The 21,258-nt window shown below is 41.0% G+C and overlaps 1 protein-coding gene across 2 annotated transcripts in view; it reads left to right on the forward strand.

The window, feature by feature from the left end:
• Positions 1 to 20,878, forward strand: part of LOC121927612 (cytochrome P450 4B1-like) — a 60,238-nt gene extending 39,360 nt beyond the window's left edge. The window contains exons 6-12 of one of the 2 annotated variants that reach the window (XM_042461399.1): positions 7,042 to 7,193; positions 9,840 to 9,946; positions 11,203 to 11,393; positions 12,144 to 12,277; positions 13,893 to 13,957; positions 18,322 to 18,404; positions 19,337 to 20,878. In XM_042461399.1, the coding sequence (XP_042317333.1) occupies positions 7,042 to 7,193; positions 9,840 to 9,946; positions 11,203 to 11,393; positions 12,144 to 12,277; positions 13,893 to 13,957; positions 18,322 to 18,404; positions 19,337 to 19,505 (901 nt within the window). In that variant the 3' untranslated portion in view covers positions 19,506 to 20,878. Of the gene's footprint in view, positions 1 to 37; positions 74 to 7,041; positions 7,194 to 9,839; positions 9,947 to 11,202; positions 11,394 to 12,143; positions 12,278 to 13,892; positions 13,958 to 18,321; positions 18,405 to 19,336 lie in introns of those variants that run through there. The other variant, XM_042461401.1, reaches the window with a different exon arrangement.
• The last annotated feature ends 380 nt before the right edge of the window (positions 20,879 to 21,258 follow it).

Raw genomic sequence — 21,258 nt, forward strand, 5'->3', positions numbered from 1 at the left:
ATCAATCCTGTGTTTTTACTCTTTTTTACTGTTACAGATCCAAAGGCTCTTGATTTTTATGGATTTTTTCTCCCATGGATTGGTAAGGAGCATTATGGTGTTGTTTTTTTGGCTACATATATAGAAATGAACTTGGCTCTGCATACATTCTTTTTGTAGTGTCATACCTGATAGAATGATACTGTGAGGATTTGCCCTTTGTTACAAGGTATGCTCAATAAAAAAGAATGGTTAGACTTTGATGTTGAGGTACGGAGCTGTCTCTTGCAAGAGAGCCTGGATCCCTGTCCAATTCAAAGTACAAACTGGAATTTTCCTTCAATACTCCCACCCGCTGCTGACAAGGAGATGGTTTCACTGATGTCTTCAGGAGAGCAATAAATGCTTAATTATCTTGTTTGCCTCCAATGAATGGAGGCTCTGCCAAACTAACCCATCCTGGTATACCCCCATTGTGGCTGAAGAGCAGGGTATAAATACTGAAAATAAATAAATATAAAGTTGTATATTTCCTACATCACCAAATTGCATTTGATGATCCTATAACTCTAGACTGCTGTGATTCACAATCTAATATTCTTCTGAGAAGGGAGGAAGCAAGCACTTCACCATTGGCATAAGATTTATTTATTAATAATGTAATTTAATTTAATTTGATAAATTAATTTTTATTAAAATTCTTTCTCCTTGTACAGGATCCAAGGCAGCTTACAATCACTTACAAAACAGGCTAGAGTTAAAACATTATTTATAGAAGTTATAAAAAATTACATGTTAAATTTTATTGTATATTAAAACAATTGTATGTTAAAACCAGAGTTCAGAATTCAAAAGAATATACAGATGTACTAATGAAGCATCTGATAAGGCTGCAGCAGTGTGTCTCCCATTCCACAGTAACTAGGCTCTAATCTCTCCTGTAAGCAAAATCATGTTCAAAATTCTGCAACATAAACGCCTACCATACATGGAGCGAGAAATCCCAGAGGTGCAAGAAGGATTCGGGAAAGGAAGGGGCACTAGGGACTACACCACAAACGTACGGTGGACAATGGAGCTTACTAAAGAATTCCAAAAGAAGATCAGCATGTGCTTTATAGACAATAGCATGGCCTTTGACTGCATTGATCACCAAGGACTATGGAATGTCCTTAAAGACATGGGAGTACCAACCAACACATTGATAGTCCTAAGGAGGAATCTTTACTCAGGACAAGAGGCACTTTCGGGACTGAACGCGGAGAAACAGAATGGTTCCCATTTGGCAAAGGGGTCAGACAAAGCTGCTTCTTCTCTACCTATCTGTTCAACTAGTATGCAGAATATATTATACGAAAAACAGGATTGGACACAGAAGGAGGAGGAGGAATTAAAATAGGAGGAAGGAATATCAACAATCTAAAATACGCATACGGCATCATACTATTAGCCGAAAACATCAGAGACTTGGAAGAACTACTAAGGAAGATCAAGAAGGAAAGTGCAAAGGCAGGCTTATTGTTGAACATAAAGAAAACAAAAATAATGACCATGGAAAATTTATACAGATTCAACCTGGACAATGAGGAAATAGAAATAGTAAAAGAATTTTCATACCTGGGATCAAATATTGATCAGAGTGGGGACTGCAGTCAAGAAATCACAAGAAGACTAACAATGGGGAGGGCAGCTATGAGAGAACTAGAAAATATCCTAAAAAGTAACAACATACAACTGAGCATGAAAGCTAGAATCATTTACAAGCCATTGTATTTTCTATTACCATGTATGGATGTGAGAGCTGGACAGTTAAGAAAGCGGATAGGAAGAGAATTAATTTGAGATATGGTGATGAAGAAGAGTGCTGAAGTAACCATGGACATCCAAGAAGGCAAACAAATGGGTCCTAGAGCAGATCAAACCAGAAATCTCTCTGGAGGCCAAGATGACAAGAGTGAGGCTGTCGTACTTTGGCCACATCATGAGGAGGCAGGACTCACTGGAAAAAACAATAATGCTAGGAGACGTGGAGGCGAAAAGAGGAAGACCATATGCTAGATGGATGGACTTTATTAAGGAGGTGATGGGTATGAATTTTCAGGGCCTGAGAAGAGCAGTGGAGCATAGGGAGTCTTGGAGATGTCTCATCTACAGAGTTGCCATGGATCAAGATCAGCTAGAGGGTGGACAACAACAACAACAACAACAACAACAACAACAACAACACAAATGATACAACTGCGAAAGATAAAAATGTGCAATATAGGCAATTTCTTGGTAATTTGTTACAGCATCAATCCTGACCACATAAATGCAACATTCTTTTCTGTGCATTTGTCATTTATTGGAAAATGTGTAAATTTTGGCTAAAATCGCATGGTTACGTCTGCATTTTTCTAGCTGTTTCTTTGAAGTGGGTTCCAGGGTTTACCACCCACGTTTACTGTACTTCTGCATCCAACAGCAAAAGAATTAGGACTGTTTTTCCCTCCCCTTTCTGTTGTTGCCTTCTGTGGCACCAAAAACCTATTCTACAGGGTTTCCTGGCCTCCAGATAGAGTTACTTGGGCATGGGGAAGCTTGCAAAATGGAAGGAGCAATACAGTTTCTGGCAGAACTAGCAGAATCATACCATTGGTTCCTGGCCATTGGTTGCACAACACAGTGATGATTAGCATGGAATTTTGTTATCTCCTGTTCAAGTGGTTTTAAACATCTATGGCCTGCAGATATTCATGACAGACTGTGATTAGTTTTCTGTCCTTACTAGGTAAAGGGATACTGGTTTTAGATGGACCCAAATGGTTCCAACACCGCCGACTTCTGACTCCAGCATTCCATAGTGATATTTTAAAGTCATATGTGCTACTGATGGTTGACTCCATTCAAGTGATGCTGGTGAGTAAACAAATTGTTGGCTGACTCTTCTATATGATTGAAAGACAACAACAACCCTAATCACTAAGATGATTATTGGATGGGGAAAAAAGCAGGGAGTAAAAGGCATAGGCCCAGCATAATCACACAATCATGCTGAAGATTTTCAGAGAAATCGTGCTCATCCAGGACTTATCCCATGAAGACCCAGGAATGCTTCTGCAACTAAACCCAGGAAAGCTCCTGGGACATGCCCCTGAATAGTTTATTGCTGAATCTTCACGGGATAAGTCCTGGATGAGTGCAATGTCATCTGAAACTCTTCAGTGCAATTATGCTGGGAGTATTCCTTTTACTCCCAGCTTTCATCTGGAGTGTCATGTGGCATCAGGATGCCCTGGGGGGCAGAGTCGGGCATGCGTCATCACAACTATGTGCCACGACTTTGAGCCCAGGCTGGCCTTTCAGGCTGATCTGTAAAGGGCTTTACTTTGGCTTTAGGGTTGCCAGGTGAAACAAGGGACAGGGCTCATGGACCGTTAATGATTGTATAGAAAAATAAATCCCACAGCTTTTGTTTGTTATTTGGCTGCATGAGAAGCAACACCTGCTGAAATTCCTTCCTGTACACAGCTATTAAGGGTATGTAAGCCATTTCTTAATTCACGTGGCATTCCTATTCAGTTTTGCTATCATTTTAATCACCCTGAAACAACATCAGGGTGCAAAAAGAGGCAACAGAGGCTGGTGGTTCCATTCTAAAAGTGAAACTGCTCCTGGCTTTAGTCCACACAGTCCTGCTATACAAAAGGTTGAACTTGTTTTAGGGACAGAATTCAGCAACTTAGAACCTTATCACACAAACCTTATCATCATTGCCAAAGCAATCATGCCAGTTTTTTTTTTTTAAAAGGACACATACCTGTTTCAGAGTAGCCAATATCACATGTTTCCACAATTATCTGACTTGGTCTGATGCCTCCATCACACTCTCTTCCTGACTTCCCCTTAACCTCACATCTCTGCCCTATGCCCTATCTAGCATGCTTTTTGGTTATTTTATCTTATTTTTAGATTGTAATTTTTCACACAATTTTGGAGCTCTGCTGCTGAGTCTGAAGTTTTGAGAAAAACACACACACAAAAGAAATAGAAAAGAAACAAAGGCTGTTTCAGATTAGCAAGGGGGAGAGAGGACAGAGAGGAGGAGACACTGACACCACATGAGTGCCAATATCACAACTACCTCAGCAGCGCTGGTATGCATCTGGGGACTTGCGCGACTGCAAGCTCATTGATGAGTTTCCCCTTTTGGTGAAAAGGGACACAGCAGCTATGGGTCATGCGCTAGGTAATGTCAAAGCAGATTTCCCCCCTGATCTATAATTGTGGTTTAAAAGCTGTGTGGAGTAATTTTCTTAGATGGCTCCTTCAGACTAACACTTGGAATGGCTTCACTGCCCTACTGTCATTGAAGTCATTCAGTGCCACTGAATGGATTGTGGGATCTTTATGGGTGAGTAAGCAACTTCTTGGGTTTTGATGAGAGAACCGAGACAATAGCTTACTTCACATCCTAAATGCCCAGCTGAGAGGGAGGAAGCATTATACCAGACTGAAAGGCTAATGAGAGCAATTTCCGGAAAGGAGAAGTAAGTCTGAGTGAAAAAATGTGGCTGTGGAAGCATCCAGGCTTTGTCTGGGCAGCCCAGAAGTACTGGCCACCTGTATTTCCATGTAAGTGATAGTAGTTATTGTTGTTTTGCCTGGAGCTGGGACCTAGGACTTTGTAGTTATTGTTGTTTTGACTGGACCATAGCTTGGATGGGCGAAATGATATCTGTGGTGGAATTCCATTCTCTTTTCCCTGGGAAGAACGAAGTTAAATTCCAGAAAGAATGAGAATGCTGCTGGGTGTGCAGGTGTTCAGGCCATAAGTAAGCTTGCCAAAGGTCGTTATTTCTCTTCATCTGGGACAATTTCAGGAAGAGACAGTAAATCCTGCAGTAAAAAAAATATGTAAATATGTAGAAGAAGGTGAAGCTCTTTCTCTCATGTGGAATTATTTCACTAAAGGAATTGTTAAAATGTTCAGGTAAATATGGAGAGTTGCCTTCAGGATGGCACTAGTGGGAAGTTTCAAAAAAGTGCATTTTCCACAGTGTCTTTAACAACTGGCAGACAAACAGAAATCCAGGCATTGGCATTCTTTTGACATGGAGTTGCTTTGTATTTCCTGCATGGCAGGGGGTTGGACTGGATGGCCCTAGTGGTCTCTTCCAACTCTATGATTCTATGATTCTATGATTCTATAAGTGTAGGCACCAATGTTTTCATAGAAAAGCAGAGAATCTCTTCCTCTTTGTTAAGGGTATAAAGGATAAACTATGGGAACAATGGATTGAAGCTACAGGAAAAGAGATTCCACTTCAACATTAGGAGGAACTTCCTGATAGTAAGGGCTGTTCAAGAGTGGAACACACTCCCTCAGAATGTAGTAGAATCTCCTTCCTTGGAGGTGTTTAAACAGAGGCTGGGTGGCCATCCATCAGGGATGCTTTGATTGTGAGTTTCTGCATGGCAGGGGGTTGGTCTGGATGCCCCTGGTGGTCTCTTCCAAATCTATGATAGTTCTTAATAGTTCTATTAAGTATAAAATAACCCTTTAATGCTCCTTTGGAGATGTACACCACCATTTTGAGCATACTAGCAAGTGATCCTGGTGGCCAGAACCCTCAAACACCACAATGACCATTATTACAGTTGACTTCAACTGGTTCAAAAATTAATACTGCTTCTAATACTACTCTGCTCACCACCCAGAACTTTAAGTATTGACAGATTTGAAATGTTAGCAAACAAACAACTATGTCAGAGCATGTGTGACAGCATGAAAACAGCCATAAACCCTATGGCTGATTGGCAAAAACAGGATTGCCATGGATTTATTCATCCGAAAATTGTTTTTTATATACATGAAATGTGTGCTTCTCTTCTCTCTTGCATTAGGATAAATGGGAGAAGCTGATCTCAGAAGATAAATCCTTGGATATTTTCCCACCCGTTGGCTCCATGGCACTTGACATCACATTGAAGTGCCTTTTCAGTTATGACAGCAACTGCCAGTATCACAGGTCATCATGGCTTGTAGTAAAGCATTGGGAAAGTTGGCTGGGCTCCTAGACACATAACCCCTCCTTGGAAAAAGCAAGAAGTTGACCTTTTGTTTGAAAAAATTGGTATATTTTGAGATTAAACTATGCATGGCGAGAGTGGAAACCTTTTTAAAAGGCAAATTGGTGCTTCTAGATGATTCTAGAGAGTTAATTCATCCATCAGTGAAAAGGGGAAGTTCAGGGTATCTGATGGCTAAAATAAAAATAAAATAAAATAAAAACAATTTTGGAGGGTATCAGGTAGCCCCATGCCTGCATTTTGCCCATTCCTGCTATGCCACACCCTACTTATATAATGGAATATTATACAAATGATCCTATCCTCTTGCCTTGTACAGAAAGAAGGAAGTGGCATTGGTGAAAGGAGGAGTCTGCTGGCTCTGAGGGACCAAAAGAAATATAACAACCTATGCCATGGGACAGACAAATGGCCAAGCTATCCTTTCCAAACTTTGTTTGCTCTGTGGCCATCCTGGAAACCAAGGATTCAAGAAATAGGCAGTTTGATGCCGGTCCTCCTGCCTTCCTCCAACACGGCCCTAGTCCCTCTTCTTGCTGTTTTCTTCTTCCTGTTAATTTCATTTCAAGGCCCACTGTAGCTACACCTTCAAAGGCAATAGAATCTCAGCCCTTGAGCTCTGAGAGAATGAATAGAGATGACTGAGAAGAAAAACTGTAACAAGGTATTTCTAGTGTTGATTGGCGTACAGAAAGATCCAATTTACATGGCCCTCAGGGTTAAAATAACAGTTTAAAACCCTTGTTTCCTGACCCATGGCCAGCCACTCATATATATCAGTGTCTAAGTATATAACCCTCTGTTATTTCAATAAGGTTGCATAATGCTTTATCTTCTCATTTCCATAAAATGGTAGTTGGAAGGGTGCTTATGTGTTTTACCTTCACTCCTTACAAGACAGGCAGAATGCAAATGCAATATATTACCACACACACACACACACACACACAATCACATCTAAGTTAAACTCTTTCCTCACCTTGCTTCTAGTGACAATGAGTATGTCCAGCAAATCTCTATCCTCAGCTGCTTGATGCAGGAAAGAATACAGAGGTTTCTGTATCACAATGATCTTATCTATCGTTTTACTCCTCATGGACACCGCTTTTTCAAGGCTTGCAAAATTGCTCATCGCCACACAGGTATTGTAGCCAAGGGTCCGTTTAGGGGAATTTTATTATTATTGTTATTAGCTCAAATATTGCAAGAGGAGGGCCTGCTACGACAGCCCTTGCAGAATCATCTCCCGTTGTGTATACAGAGTAGACCAGGGGATTCCAATAAATGGAGCTGAGACAAACTTCTAGAATTAATAACCAATTTATTTATAATGGGGAAAAACACATACGATTCACTAGCATACACACACACATACAAGGTTCAGGAAAAGCATAGGTTAGCATGGAATGGGATTTTAGACATCACTGAGGTGATACGTACCAGAATGTAGACTCCCTCCAGGAATCCAAATGGAATATGATGAGGATGGCATGAGGCTCAGCCATGGAATGACTGGCCAGGAGTCAGGAGTCAGGAGCTAGGTCAGGGTTCAAGGGGACAGAGCTTCCCCCTGAAATCCAGACTGGCCCAGTGAACAGGCAAATCTGATGATATTTATAGGCAAAATCTTGCTTCTGGCAAAGGTGCTTGATGGTGAGAACAAAGGTGTTCAATTACTTTCTTTTCACCTGAATGTCCCTGTCTGATTGTCTTAGTGGTCTTAAGCTGCTCGGACAACAGACTCAAGGAGGGGGCAAGAGCCTCAGGGAAGGCAAATATTTGCTCTTCCTGGTCCTATGATAATCCTCTTATGTGACTCCCTAGATATGATGATGTGGGTGCCCCTCAGGGGTGTGTGTACATGTCCTCATGCCTTGCTGGCAATGGTGGACAGGCTATTAGAGTTCATCTAGGGGTCATTAAGGGCTATCATTTATACCAGAATTTATATGGAGCAGCATGGGTAACAGTATTGCTTCCTGCTAACATTCTATAAAGCAGGAAGGGCTAGACACCCATCCTCAGGCAGAATAGGCAAATAAAGTGGAACAGTACCAAACACAAGGAGACTAAAAAAAAGTGCCAATGGCTGCTTCAAAATGATACTTTACATTCATTAAAAAGAAAAAAAAAAACAGTAAAATGTCCTTATAATACTTTGCAATTCCCAGTGCTTGGCAAGTTTACATTCTCAGGCTAGAACTCCTGGAATCCTTCAACCAGCATGGCCACCAAGGGATTCTGGGAATTGCCATAAAAAAAAATCTCTTTTCCTAACTTGAAATATAAATATATAAAATATTTTTAAAGGTCTTGTCATGTTGAGCATGATAAGACCTTTTTTCAACAATTGATTTGCAGCTCCATTTTGAAGTATTGGCTTTTAGCCTCCTCATGTAGAGTCTGGCTATCAATCTTTTTTTTTCCTGGCAAAATAATAAGGTTTGATCAACCTTCTGCTAATTCTGGGCTGTTCAGTCCCACCATCTTCACAGATACAGTTGCTGGGAATATGAGAGAGGCCTTTCTTAATGGCTGCCCCAGATTCTGAAAGTCTTTCCCTTGGGAGTTAGCATGGCTCCCTCCTTGGCTTCATTCCCATTACAAAAGAAATCAATTTTTGAGTTGAATTGATTAAGCGATTTAGCGCAGAACAAATGTTCACACTATTGAAGCCATGATCAAACCTACCCATTTCAATTTAATCCACTTTGCATTCACATCCTGCAATGGATTGATTCTGATTCAACATGAAGTCCCCTCACAGAGCTGACTGTGCCATAAGAACCAAATCAAATAGACCAGTGGTGGTGAACCTATGGCACGCGTCCAGAGGTGGCACTCAGAACCCTCTTTGTGGGCACACATGCTGTCGCCCTAGCTCAGAGTTTGCCAGAGTTTCTTATTAGAAATCCAGAAGGACATGGCATTTTGCAATAAATAAGTGGAGTCTGGGTTGCAGTTTGGGCACTCTGTCTGTAAAAGGTTCACCATCACTGAAATAGACAGTACGTTCACACTTGTGCTGAATCGATTCATTTCAAAAGAAGCGGGGAATGTGGTGGATCCAGAAGAACTGGTTTAAATGGGTTTAGCTCTGCACCTTCTTCAGCAAACTGCACCAGAAATTCAGTACAAGTGCGAACAAGGGCCATTTAAACCAGTTCAGATTGGTTTGAAAACTAGTTTATTATAAAGTGGGAGTGAGGCCAGCACTGATCTTCCATCAGCTGGGGAAGATTTTGTTTTATTCAGGCATACATATAGAAACTGTTGGCCAGTAAGAGAGTGCTGTTTTGTTTTAAATTGTACTGTTTTAATTTGTTCTAAAACTTTGGAGTGTGTGTAATTGTTTTAATATGGATAATTTAATTCTGTTGAAAGCAAGAAATTGTAACAAGTACAAAATATTTCCAGTGTTAAGCTTTCGTACTTCAAAGTCAAAATTTTGTTTTCAGAATTAAACATCAGAGTTTGAATGTTTAGAAACTTTTAGATGTTTGTGGGATTTCCTGCATGGCAGGGGGTTGGATTGGATGGCCCTTGTGGTCTCTTCCAACTCTCCGATTCTATGATTCTATGAATAGTTGTGAAAGTAGATCTTGTGAAAATTAATTCTAACCTAACACCTGAAGCAGAATGCGATTTCGTTCTTTTTATAAATGTTGCATTTTCTACAATTAACATCATTTAAACCTAAAAAACCTACAGGAATTTCATCTATTGTAATAATACTCTGACACTTGTTGAGGGGGGAAATACATTCCTTGCATTCCTTTTTAACATAGAAAAACTGATCCAGGAGAGAAAGGCACTTCTCAAAGATGAACGAGAACTTGAAAAAATCCGAAAGAAGAAACATCTAGATTTGCTGGATATTCTTCTTCTTGCCAAAGTGAGTAGAATTTATATGATTTAAATCTAAAGCAAGGATGTGTATGTAGCCACCAGGAATATTATCTATTGCATGCCCCACCACTTTAAAAAGACAACTGGGGACTGAGCAGACAGAGGGGAAAATCTGTGTTGCTTCTGTATTTTGCTGAATTGGAGGGATCACCTGCTATCCACATGGCCCCCTCCCACAATGGACTGAACACCCACACACAGACCGCACTATGTGACATAAATCCGTGCTGCTTGATTCCCCCCCCCCCACCTCCCACCAATGCATGCACACCATGTCATGAAGACATTGCCTGTGACTGCCAATACCTTCCCTTGTCCAACCCAGCTGCCATCCCATTGGATGCCCTGTGTGATTGGCACAGTCACACAAGTGATACACCACCTGTAAGTGCATCGGTGCACCCAGTGACACATTGACAAAGCACAATCACAGAGGCCCCCCATACGTGCCCCCTTCACCCCATGTCCCTTTGTTGAACTGTCTATGTTTGTAAATGTTTTGATTACAGTCACTGCATTATTGGCAACCTGCCATGCTTGTCATAATTTCACTTCTTGGGTTGTGTGACAGCTCGATGGTGTGATGGGTCAGTAGTGAAGTTGGCCACTTGTACATCTATACTCCTGATAAAACAAAAAGGTTGTATGGCAAGCAATGGTACAGGTGGTTGCATCTCACCAGGTGCATGTTCCAGAACACTTCCACAATGGTCCTTGGCTTTCTTCTGCACTTGTGCCAAGTAGTTTATATGCTGGGGTGATAATTCACATTTTCTGTATTGGCATTCATTCTGGATTCCTCACATTTGGCCTTTTGTGTTATATGAACAGGTGATGTTCAAAACAGGGTGAAACTGCTTTTATTTTGTCCATGTGGACAACCCCTTGGAACCAAACATTATAGGTGAAGCTGTTAACTATTTTTTTTCCTTAGTTGCTTTCTAAGGCTTTCCCAAACTTATGTGTTCCAGATCTGATGGACTACAACTCCAATAATCCCCAGCCAATGTTGGATTGGGATTATGGGCATTGTGGGGCAATATATCTGGAAGGTACCAGGGTAGGAGAGAGCCTTCCTTTGGAATCACACTGGGGACAAAAATTAATCAGTTTTATTACATGCCTGTCCATGAAACAAGTAACTGGACTGTTTGTTTTCAATAAAGGAGGGAAAGTGTATGAAATAAGAGAGTACAGTAAGCTTCCAGTGACTTTAGAAGTGACAATTACTCTGCTTGTCAGGATGAAAATGGTTCTGGATTATCTGATGAAGACATACGTTGTGAAGTGAACACATTTATCTTTGGAGCCCATGATTCTGTAACTAGTGGGATTTCCTGGACCTTATATGCAATGGCCCAGAACCCTGACCACCAAGAAAGATGCAGAGAAGAGATACTGGACATTGTTGGGAAGCGAAAAACATTGCAATGGTGAGACAGTTTTTTCAGTCTTAATGGAGACCAGAAACCTTCATATGTTACAAACAGTGCTGACTGGAGGCAAGCACAACTGGGAGAGAAATCAAACTGTTGTATGTGCCTGTAGCACTTGGTTGCCTTTCTTTCTCTGAAGTTATTTTACTAGAAGTACAAATATAGAGTGGGAAAGCACGTTAGCAATCTGTTTTTAGCATTTGGAAGCACAGTGGCTAAATGCCTGTACTGCAGCCACTCACTCACAAACCATAAGGTTTCGAGTTCAATACCAATGAAAGGGCTTAAGCTCAACTCAGGCTTGCATCCTTCCAAGGTCGCTAAAATGAGTACCCAAATTGTTGGGGCCAATTAGCTTACACTGTGTAAACCGCTTAGGGAGTGTTTAAGTGCACTGATAAGCAGTATAGAAATGTCCTTGCTATTGCTCCTTGCTATTGCTATTTCTTCCATATCTGAAGCTGATATGTTATTGTTGTTGTTGTTTCTTATCAGCCTCTCTCTGTGGATCAAGTTGGGGAATAGGAACAAATCAAATCCATGACAGTAGTTAAAAGAGCATTGTATATAAAACCAGTACATGTTAAACAGAATCAATGTATAATTCATAAAATCAGTTGGATAGGCTACTAGAAGAGAGACTGGTTTTCAGATTTTCTTTCAGTTCTGAGGAATTATTGTTCTGTATTGATGTCACTTTCTCAATGTCCACATCTTTTCCCCCTCCTGCCCCCTTCCCCTAACCAGGAATGATCTTGGTAAGATGACTTACACTACAATGTGTATTAAAGAAAGCCTCCGCGTTTATCCTCCAGTTGCTCAAGTGTATCGAGAACTCAACAAACCTGTCACATTTTTTGATGGAAAGACATTGCGTGAAGGTTGGCTTTATTACAATACTGTTAATTACATTACACTATGAGATGGAATCTCAGAGTAGCAATGTTATCCAGAATTAGTTTTCTGACAAGCATTTGGCATGATAGGATGATTGTGTCTGTGTCTCTGTAAATTTTATGGGTTTCAAACCCAGACATATATTACAGTATAAGTCAACTCAAATCTGTCTCTCTGCCTTTGGAGGCTGAAGCCCCTAACATTTACAGAGACACAGAAGATGTTCTCACCCAGGTTCTACTTCACCTCCTTATGAAGAATTTTTCTTCCTTTCAGTGAAAAGATTTGTGTTTATTATCAGTGGTTTTTACTTAGGCCCTGTCTGTATGTGCTGAATAAAATGTCCTCCCTGTATTCTCCTGGTAATGAGTCTGAACAATACAGGGCCCAATCACTGGTTCTTGTACAAACAGTCCAGATGACTTCCAGCCAGTTCAACACCAAACCTGCTGCATACCTGCTTTAAAACATTTTTTTTAAATGCACCTTTTGCTCCGGATCTTTCCAGAAGATCTGGAACCCACTGTTTTGACACCATGGCCACCACTTTGAGGTCAGAATGAGGTACTCAGCAATGTAATTGATGCCGGCTGCCTCATTCTGACCTCAGAGGAAGTGGTTCACGGTGATGGCGACGTGCAGTATAGTGGGATACATGTGTGAACAGCAACCTTGTGTCACAATAGAGGGCCCTAGGGAATGAGGGATGTTGGGGCAGCTCAGGGGGGCAGAATACTCCAGGCTGCTCCCAGGGTATTTTGGCCTATGGAGAACCACCTAAGAGAGTTGGAGAAGGGCCACAACTCAGAGTGTATCCACACTGCAGAATTAAAGCAGTTTGACACCTCTTTAACTGCCATGACTCAGTCCAGTAGAATCCTGATCTTTGTAATTTGGTGAAGCACCAGAGCTCTCTGCAAACCAGTTTGAATGTGTCATCAAACTACAAACTCCAGGATTCAACAGGACAGAGTCATGACAGTTAAATTGGAGTCAAACTGCTTTAATTCTGTAGTGTGGATACATCCTCAGTGACAGAATATTTGTAACACATATAGAAGGTCCCAAACCTACGCTCTGGCATTCCAAATAGGGCTCTGAACAACCTCAGTTGCTCCCAATCAGAATGGAGGCTATTCTACTAGATGTTCAAATGGTCCAGTTCATTCTAACCATGTGTGTCATGTTCCTATGCAAATATTTTTAAAATATGTGCCAGTTTGTATGCTGATTCAAATATTAAAAAGAAATCCCTAAATAACTAAAAAAATAAGCTTTACATATCTACCTGGAAACCTTGTGGGCAGATATATCTATTCTGTAACTCCTTTTTTTAAGTAAGTAATAATTTCAATAAGCGAAAATCCACATTTTAAGGGAAACATATATCTCGTATAATTACATTTTTTTTAGTCAATGTGCCACTAAATTTAAAACACACACACACCACAAAATACATTGTGATACTGTAACAACTAGTAAATATTTTGAGCAATTCTTCACCGTTTTAATTCAATCTGGCTGTAGAAATGTATATTCAATTTCTCTCTTGTCATCTGCATATTAATGAAATTCCTCCTTTCACTCCATCTTTAACAGGTAGCTTGATATCCCTGAATATTTACGCTCTTCATAAAAATCCCAAAGTGTGGAAGAATCCTGAGGTATTTTCTTTTTTGATGAGATGTTAGATGTCTGGTTTCATCCAAGAGTGGTTAAGAAACAGTAATATCGCATCAAAGCACAACATTACACTTAAGCATACAGCAGAAATGAGATCAATTCATCATGGAGAGATTCTGAATTTATGTTCTGGAGACTTTGGAAGGAATTCAGATGGCCTTGCTATTGTACTCTGTTTAAAACAATAGAATTAAGCAAAACGTGAAAAGTTGGAGCAGGAATATTTGCTCTAACTCAGTATGGGTTAGCATTCCACTGCCAGGCCTTGATTTCCCTGCTATAAAGTATATTAAAAATATCAGAGAGATTATGCATCTACATCTACACTGTAGAAATTATGCACTTTGACACTACTTTAAGTGCTATAGCTCCATCCTATGGAATCCTGGAACTCGTAGTTTTATAAGGTCTTAGCCTTCTATGCTAAAGAGTGCTGATGCATCACATAACTATTATTATTATTATTATTATTATTATTATTATTATTATTATTAAACTTTATCTATAAAGCGCTGTAAATTTACACAGCACTGTACATACAATCTTTTTAATTGGACGGTTCCCTGCCCTCAGGCTTACAATCTAAAAAGACATGACACAAAAGTTGAAGGGAGATGGTTGGGAAGGGGATGAGGGCCAGCAGTTCTTCTCTACCTCTGAGGCTTGGATCAGGGGAGATGGACTGGAGGGAGGGCTTGGCTTCTTAATGGATTGTTAATCTTCTTCCAGGGAGGTCTGTTCGAGCTAGCCAGCCTCTCTAGTAGGATAATACATATAAAATACATAGCAATACAGGAAATGATTCAATAAAACAGGCAACAAAAGAACTTCAAATAGCAAGTGACAATTATGCAATGCCTGGGAACGCTTCTCTGAACAGGATGGTCTTCAACTCCATTTTGAAGCTGGTTAAAGAGGTGATAGGTCTTGCTCGCAGGGGAAGAAGGTTTCAGGAGTGAGGAGCAGCGAGTGAAAAGGGGTGAATCCGAGATGGGGCAGAGGAAATCCTGGGATGGGACAGCAAACCTTGACTATCAAAATGGATGGCCCTATTTGGAAGGTGAGGAGAAATAAGGTCTGATTAGTAAGGAGGGGCCAGCCCATGGAGGGCTTTAAACGTCGACAGCAGGAGCATATACTGAATGTGGAAAGGGAGGGGGAGCCAGTGAAGGGATGCCAACACAGGAGAGATGTGGTCAGAACAGTGGGCAGATGTGATAATGCGTGCAGCTGAATGCTGGGCAGAAATTAACGAATGGAGGTGAGAAAGAGGAAGCCCAGCCAGGAGGACATTACAGTAATCAAATCGTGAGACCACTAGGACATGGACCAGGATCTTGGCAGTGGAGGCAGAGAGATATTGTCAGATTTTGGCAATATTGTATAAAAGGAATCTACAAGCCTTGGCTGTGGTCTGAATCTGAGGGATACATGACAGAGAAAAATCAAAGATAAAACCAAGACTGCGGGCTTGCTGGACTGGTTGAATAGAAATATTGTCCACAGAGACAGAAAAGGAGTGTTGAAGGATGGACTTGGGAGGAAAGACAAGACGCTCCGTCTTGGACATGTTGAGCTTCAAACGCTGATGGCGCATCCACTGCGAGACAGCTGTGAGACAAGACAACACTTGCTGTTCAAGCCTTGGAGAAAGGTCAGGGGTGGAAAGATACAACTGGGTGTCATCGGCATACAGATGGTAGGAAAAACCAAAAGAGCTAATGAGTTTACCTAAGGACAGTGTGTAGAGAGAAAACAGAAGGGGACCCAGAACAGAGCCCTGGAGAACTCCAACAGATAAGGGAACAGGAGAAGAAGTCTGACTGCCTGCAACCACTGCAAAAGATCTGCCAGACAAATAAGATCTAAACCAGTCGAGAACAGAGTCTGAGAACCCAAGGTCAGAAAGTATATCAACTAGAAAACAGTGATCAATGGTGCCAAAGACTGCAGACAAATCAAGAAGGATGAGAACAGTGTAAAGGCCATTAGCCTTGGCCTGTAAAAGGTCATCCGAGATCTTAGTGAGAGCTGTCTCTGTAGAATGCCTTGGGCAGAAACCAGACTGAAAGGGATTGAGGATGGAGTTGGCTTCAAGAAACTCAAGACAGCGAGAATAAACAACCCATTCCCAAACTTTAGAAAGAAAGGGAGGAAGAGAAATCGGATGATAGCTAGACAAAGAGGAGGGGTCAAGAAAAGTTTTTTTCAGAATTGAGGAAATGAGAGCATGTTTGAAGACCGAAGGGAAGGAGTCTGTAGAGAGAGAGAAATTGGAGATATGGAGAAGCTAGGGCAGAAAAGAGGGAGCTATAGAAATTAGAAGACGAGTAGGAATTGGATCAAGAGAACAAGTTGCAGGTTTGGAAGAGTTCAGAAGTTTAGAGAGTTCATCCAAAGAGGCAGGAGGAAACACAGAAAATTTATTAGGCGAGAGCGATAGAAGATTATGAGCAGAAGAAGAATCGGGAGGGACTATCTCAGAGCAAATAGTGGTAATCTTTGAGATGAAGTAATTAGCAAAGTCATTAGGAGAGAAAGATGAAGAGACAGGAGGAGAGGGAGGTTTAAGCAAAGTGTTGAAGGTGGAGAACAAACGCTGCGGGCACCTCTCATTGGCAGAGATCAATGATTTGTAATAATTCTGTTTTGCCATAGAGAGGGCGTGTGAGAAGGAAGAAAGAATAAATTTGTAATGGATAAAATCAGCCCATTGTTTGGACTTTCTCCAAAGACTTTCGGCCTCTCTAGAGCAGGACTGGAGAAACCTGATGATGGGGGTAAGCCAGGGCTGAGGCCTGAGAATGCGTTGAAGAGTTCGAATGTGGTTGGAGGCCAAAAGAAGCTAGGAGAGAGTTGTAGGGTTATTGGAATCATCAACGTGGATATTAAAGTCACCTAGGATCAAAGTGGGGACTGAATCTGAAAGAAAGAATGTCAGCCATGATTCAAAGTCTGAGAGGAAATGGGTGGCCGAACCAGGAGGACGATAGATAACTGCAACCCGGATCTGTAAAGGGAGCAAAGAGTCTAATAGGATGAAACTCAAAGGAAGAGAAATGATAGAACTTGAAACTGGGATGAGTTAGATAGGTGGGTTACAGACCGCCGCCGCCGCTTGCTCCGCGAGGGAGCCGTAGCAGCCACTTCTTGCAGCGCCTCTATGACGTCGCGAGGCGCCGCTGGCGCATTCGCGACATCATAGGCGCCGCAAAACGTCTGGATGCTATGCGTCAGATACGTAAACATGGCGGCCCCCATGTGGCAGGGGTGCCGCCATGTTGTACGTATGGAATACGTACTAGGGTTAGGGGGGTGCGGAAGCACTGCCCCTTCCTAACCCTAATACGTATTCTATACGTATTTTTGGCGGTCTGTAACCCGCCATAGAAAGATACCAACCGCTCCTCCTCGACCCTCACGGCGGCTTGTGTGGGTGAAGGAGAGACCACCAAAAGAAAGGGCAGCGGGGGTTGCAGTATCAACTAGAAATTCCAGGATTCTGTAGGATGGAACCATGGCAGTTAAGGTGGTGTCAAAACTGCATTATCGCTAAATTATAGATACATCCTCTATTATTCTCCCACGTCAGAGGCAGGGAACCTGGGGCCCTCAAAATAGTTTGACTACATTGCCCATACACAATTGTCCCTCCATATCCACAGATTCACCATCCACAGCTTTGTGTACACACACACACACACACACACACACACACACACACACACACATATTCTAAAAAGCAATCCTTGATTTTGCTATTTTATATAATGGATACCATTTTGCTCTGCCATTGTATTCAATAAGACTTCAGTATCCATGGATTTTGGTATCCACAGAAGTCCTGAAAACAAACCCCAGTGGATACCAAGGACCTACTGTAATTATGGCTTATTGCAGCAAGCATGTTCTCCAAACATCAGGTGAGAAGTACAAGAACCACATCTATATGCATGTAGGAACATATATGTACATTCACTCCAAAATAATATTTAGGGAGGTACACCCATTTTGATAAAAGAAAAGCCAATATGCATATGTATGCAAGTCACTCGGTGTTTGTATGTTTGATGACTATTAGATATCAGAATATATGAATTCACTGCATGATAGGCATTCCTCTTGAGATCATGTGAGGTAAATGAAAATTCTCCCATTCATTCAAACACGAAAGTCATAATTTGACAATGCAGTAATCAGATGATAAGTTGCATGTCTGAGCCAGTTCCAAGAATGCATGTCTAATTTCATCTAGCTTTAAACAAAAATTGCCGAGAAACATATACAGGTACGTAGTTTTGCTCACAGTATTGAACCTGAATAAATAAACTTTAATCTCTTTCAGATCTTTGATCCCAAGAGGTTTTCTCCAGAGAATACATCTCATCGACATCCTTATGCCTTTTTAGCTTTTGCTGCTGGGCCCAGGTAATAAATATTCTAATGATAATGAATTATGTAAGAAAGTTCACAAAATGATATGTGGATCCAAGGCCAAAAATAGCAAACACAAAACACCACTTAATTTATATCAGAACATGAAATTACTTTTAGTCTCCAGCTCCTACAATCCCTCGCTCTCTGTGAGTTGTGGTCCAAAGTGTAATTTTTCTATGCCATAATTTATCTGAGTGAGGGTCAGGCCTAGGATTATGGATTGATCCTGACCCATAGACTTCACAGCTGATAGTTTGTAACAAGGAAATGGAAGCCGATTTTCAGAGGAAGGCAGAAAAAAATTGCCTCTTTTCCTCTCCTTTCCTTTTTAGAGTAGCAAATAGATCCTTCCTGAAGGAAGGTTAAATAAAGGTTATGATATGTGAGAGTATTATTTACTGATGCCCTAGGACTCTCATTGGACTTTCTGCCACTCTGCATGTGCTAATGCCTTCTGCCCTGCAAACTGAATGTATTCTTAGTGGAGCAGTTTAAACATAGCAGCATATTTGCTTCTAATTTAGAATGCTTTTGTTTGACAGCATGCTAAGTCAGGGAACAGATCCATCGATCCAAGGCAGTCATTTCTGTGTAGTTCCCCAACCCCAACCCATTCTGCATTGACAATAAAATGTTACTGCAAATTAAAAACAGATCAACATGTGGTTTTCTATTAGTACTTTAATGCCCCACAATGGTGAAATCCAGAATTCTGCGCTAGAATCCAACTGTTGTGCCGAGAATACTTCTGAATGTTGGACTTCTTTGAAGTTCAGTTTCCGTTCATCATTCCCAGCTTTCAATCTCACCAAAATCAGACAGACTCTTGGAAGTTGCAACTGGATGTGAGGAAAATGGAGCAATGGGATGGCTTTGTTTTAGAGTTCAGTTCACATTTCCACTTGAATATTTCTCTTCCTCAGAAACTGCATTGGACAACAATTTGCTTTAATGGGGCTGAAGCTGGCTGTTGCTTTGACTCTGCTGCATTTTCAAGTCTCACCAGATCCTGCTAATCTTCCTCTTGAAAAACCTGAACTTGTCACGCGCTCCTGGAATGGAATGCATTTATATTTTAAAAAACTTGAATGATAATATGCACAATACACTGTTTATTTAATTATAGTGATCTCTTCTATTCAAAATACCCAGAATGGTATAAAACCTGTAATGCAATGAATGTAAATGTAGTAGTATAACTAAATCTTTTTGAAAAGTAGTGACAAACAATACTTTAAAGGAAACAGAATTCTATAGAGCTAGCAGCAATAAAAGTAGTAATTTCTCATCAAAAACTTGTCGGAATTAGTTTATCTTTCACTTCTGGCAAAGACCTGCAAAGAACAGACTAAAAATTTATCTTTGCTTTAGAAAAACTTAAAAGGGTTCAGGAAAGGATGCTGACAGTCATTTCATGGGTAAAGTGAAATATATTAGTGCTATCTTTTTTTTTAAAAAAAAAGTTTTGATTTTTTTAAATACAGCAGAAACATACCACTTGTTGTTTAATGTCTTCGATTAATCACATTTGCCCAGCATTACTTCCCCCCACTCTTATCAGTAGTGCCATGCATCTGTCCATGACTACACTAAACTCTGCAATATATAATCCAATTATACTTATATCAAAGGCACGAGGATTTCATATCTACTCTCCTTGATACCAGCGCACTATGCCAACAGATTATGGCCAAGATCCTATATGTGCTCATAGCTCTGCACGTGCAGTTTCAAATTCTCACAAAGTTTGGCAGCTGTTAAAATCTTGGAGGAACCTCTCTTGATAAAGAGAGGGAGATGGGAGGTAATGTAAACAATAGAGAAACAGTTGGGAGTCAGCACAATGTCAAAGGAGGATTAGCATATGGTTCTGAATATTTTTTTTGGATTTTGCTTTCTGGATAGAACATAAAGACAAGGGAATAGCCCTTTCAGCTCCATGCAAGGAGAGACTCAGGTGTGTGTGACTCATTAATAGGAAGTTGGCCTATATGCGTGTAATTACATCTTAATGTAAGATGAATAATTAATACAATCTTTAATTAAATAATTGTTTCAAATAACATGTATCAAGACTAAAGATTCATTCACTGGACAACTGATTCTTGCAGCTGATTCACTGCTGCTATGTGTTACTTTGCATATGGAGATTATCGCACAGCGTTTTCCTACTATACTGGGCATGGGATGTAAACTGGACGGAACGAATGTTATCGCACAGCCCCATTCTCATGCAGTACTCATCGCTCACCCAGTCTGGCCTTCTCCCATTCCTGGTCCAAAATGGGAAATTCCGTTCATTGCTGTCATGATCACTTTGAGGCTGTTCCAGGTGATGTGTATGTGATAATCCTGCCAATCTCAATGTGTCCTTGTGTTCTGATTGGTCAGGACTCCTTCCTCCCCTCCTGTCCTATTACACTCCCCAAACTCTACTCTTATTCTGGTTGTGACATGAGGAGGATAACAGAGGAGCTTATCAGGTGGACTTTAAAACTGGCTCCAGCCTCATGGGCTGGTGCCAGGACGTGGGATGGAGGCAGGAATTACTGCATCCTAACTTGCCACCTAATCATCACCCACAATCAGTCCAGGTCCAAGCTGAGTCCCAGCCACGTTCCGTCAGCACTTTTTAGAAGCTGGAAGCTTTCTGGCTTCTAAAAAGTGCTGGCAGAGAGCAACTGGGACCCAGACTGATGGCAGGTGTTGATTAGGTGGCGATTTAGCATGTGATAATCGCCACCTCTATCCTGCATCTGAGGAGGCTGGAGCCAGTTTTAAAATCCATCTGATAAACTCCACAAGTAAATTAACTTTTCCCCCCCAGCCCAAATTAAACCTCATG

The sequence above is a fragment of the Sceloporus undulatus genome, chromosome 4, assembly GCF_019175285.1.
Source record: "Sceloporus undulatus isolate JIND9_A2432 ecotype Alabama chromosome 4, SceUnd_v1.1, whole genome shotgun sequence".
Classification (NCBI taxonomy): Eukaryota; Metazoa; Chordata; class Lepidosauria; order Squamata; family Phrynosomatidae; genus Sceloporus; species Sceloporus undulatus.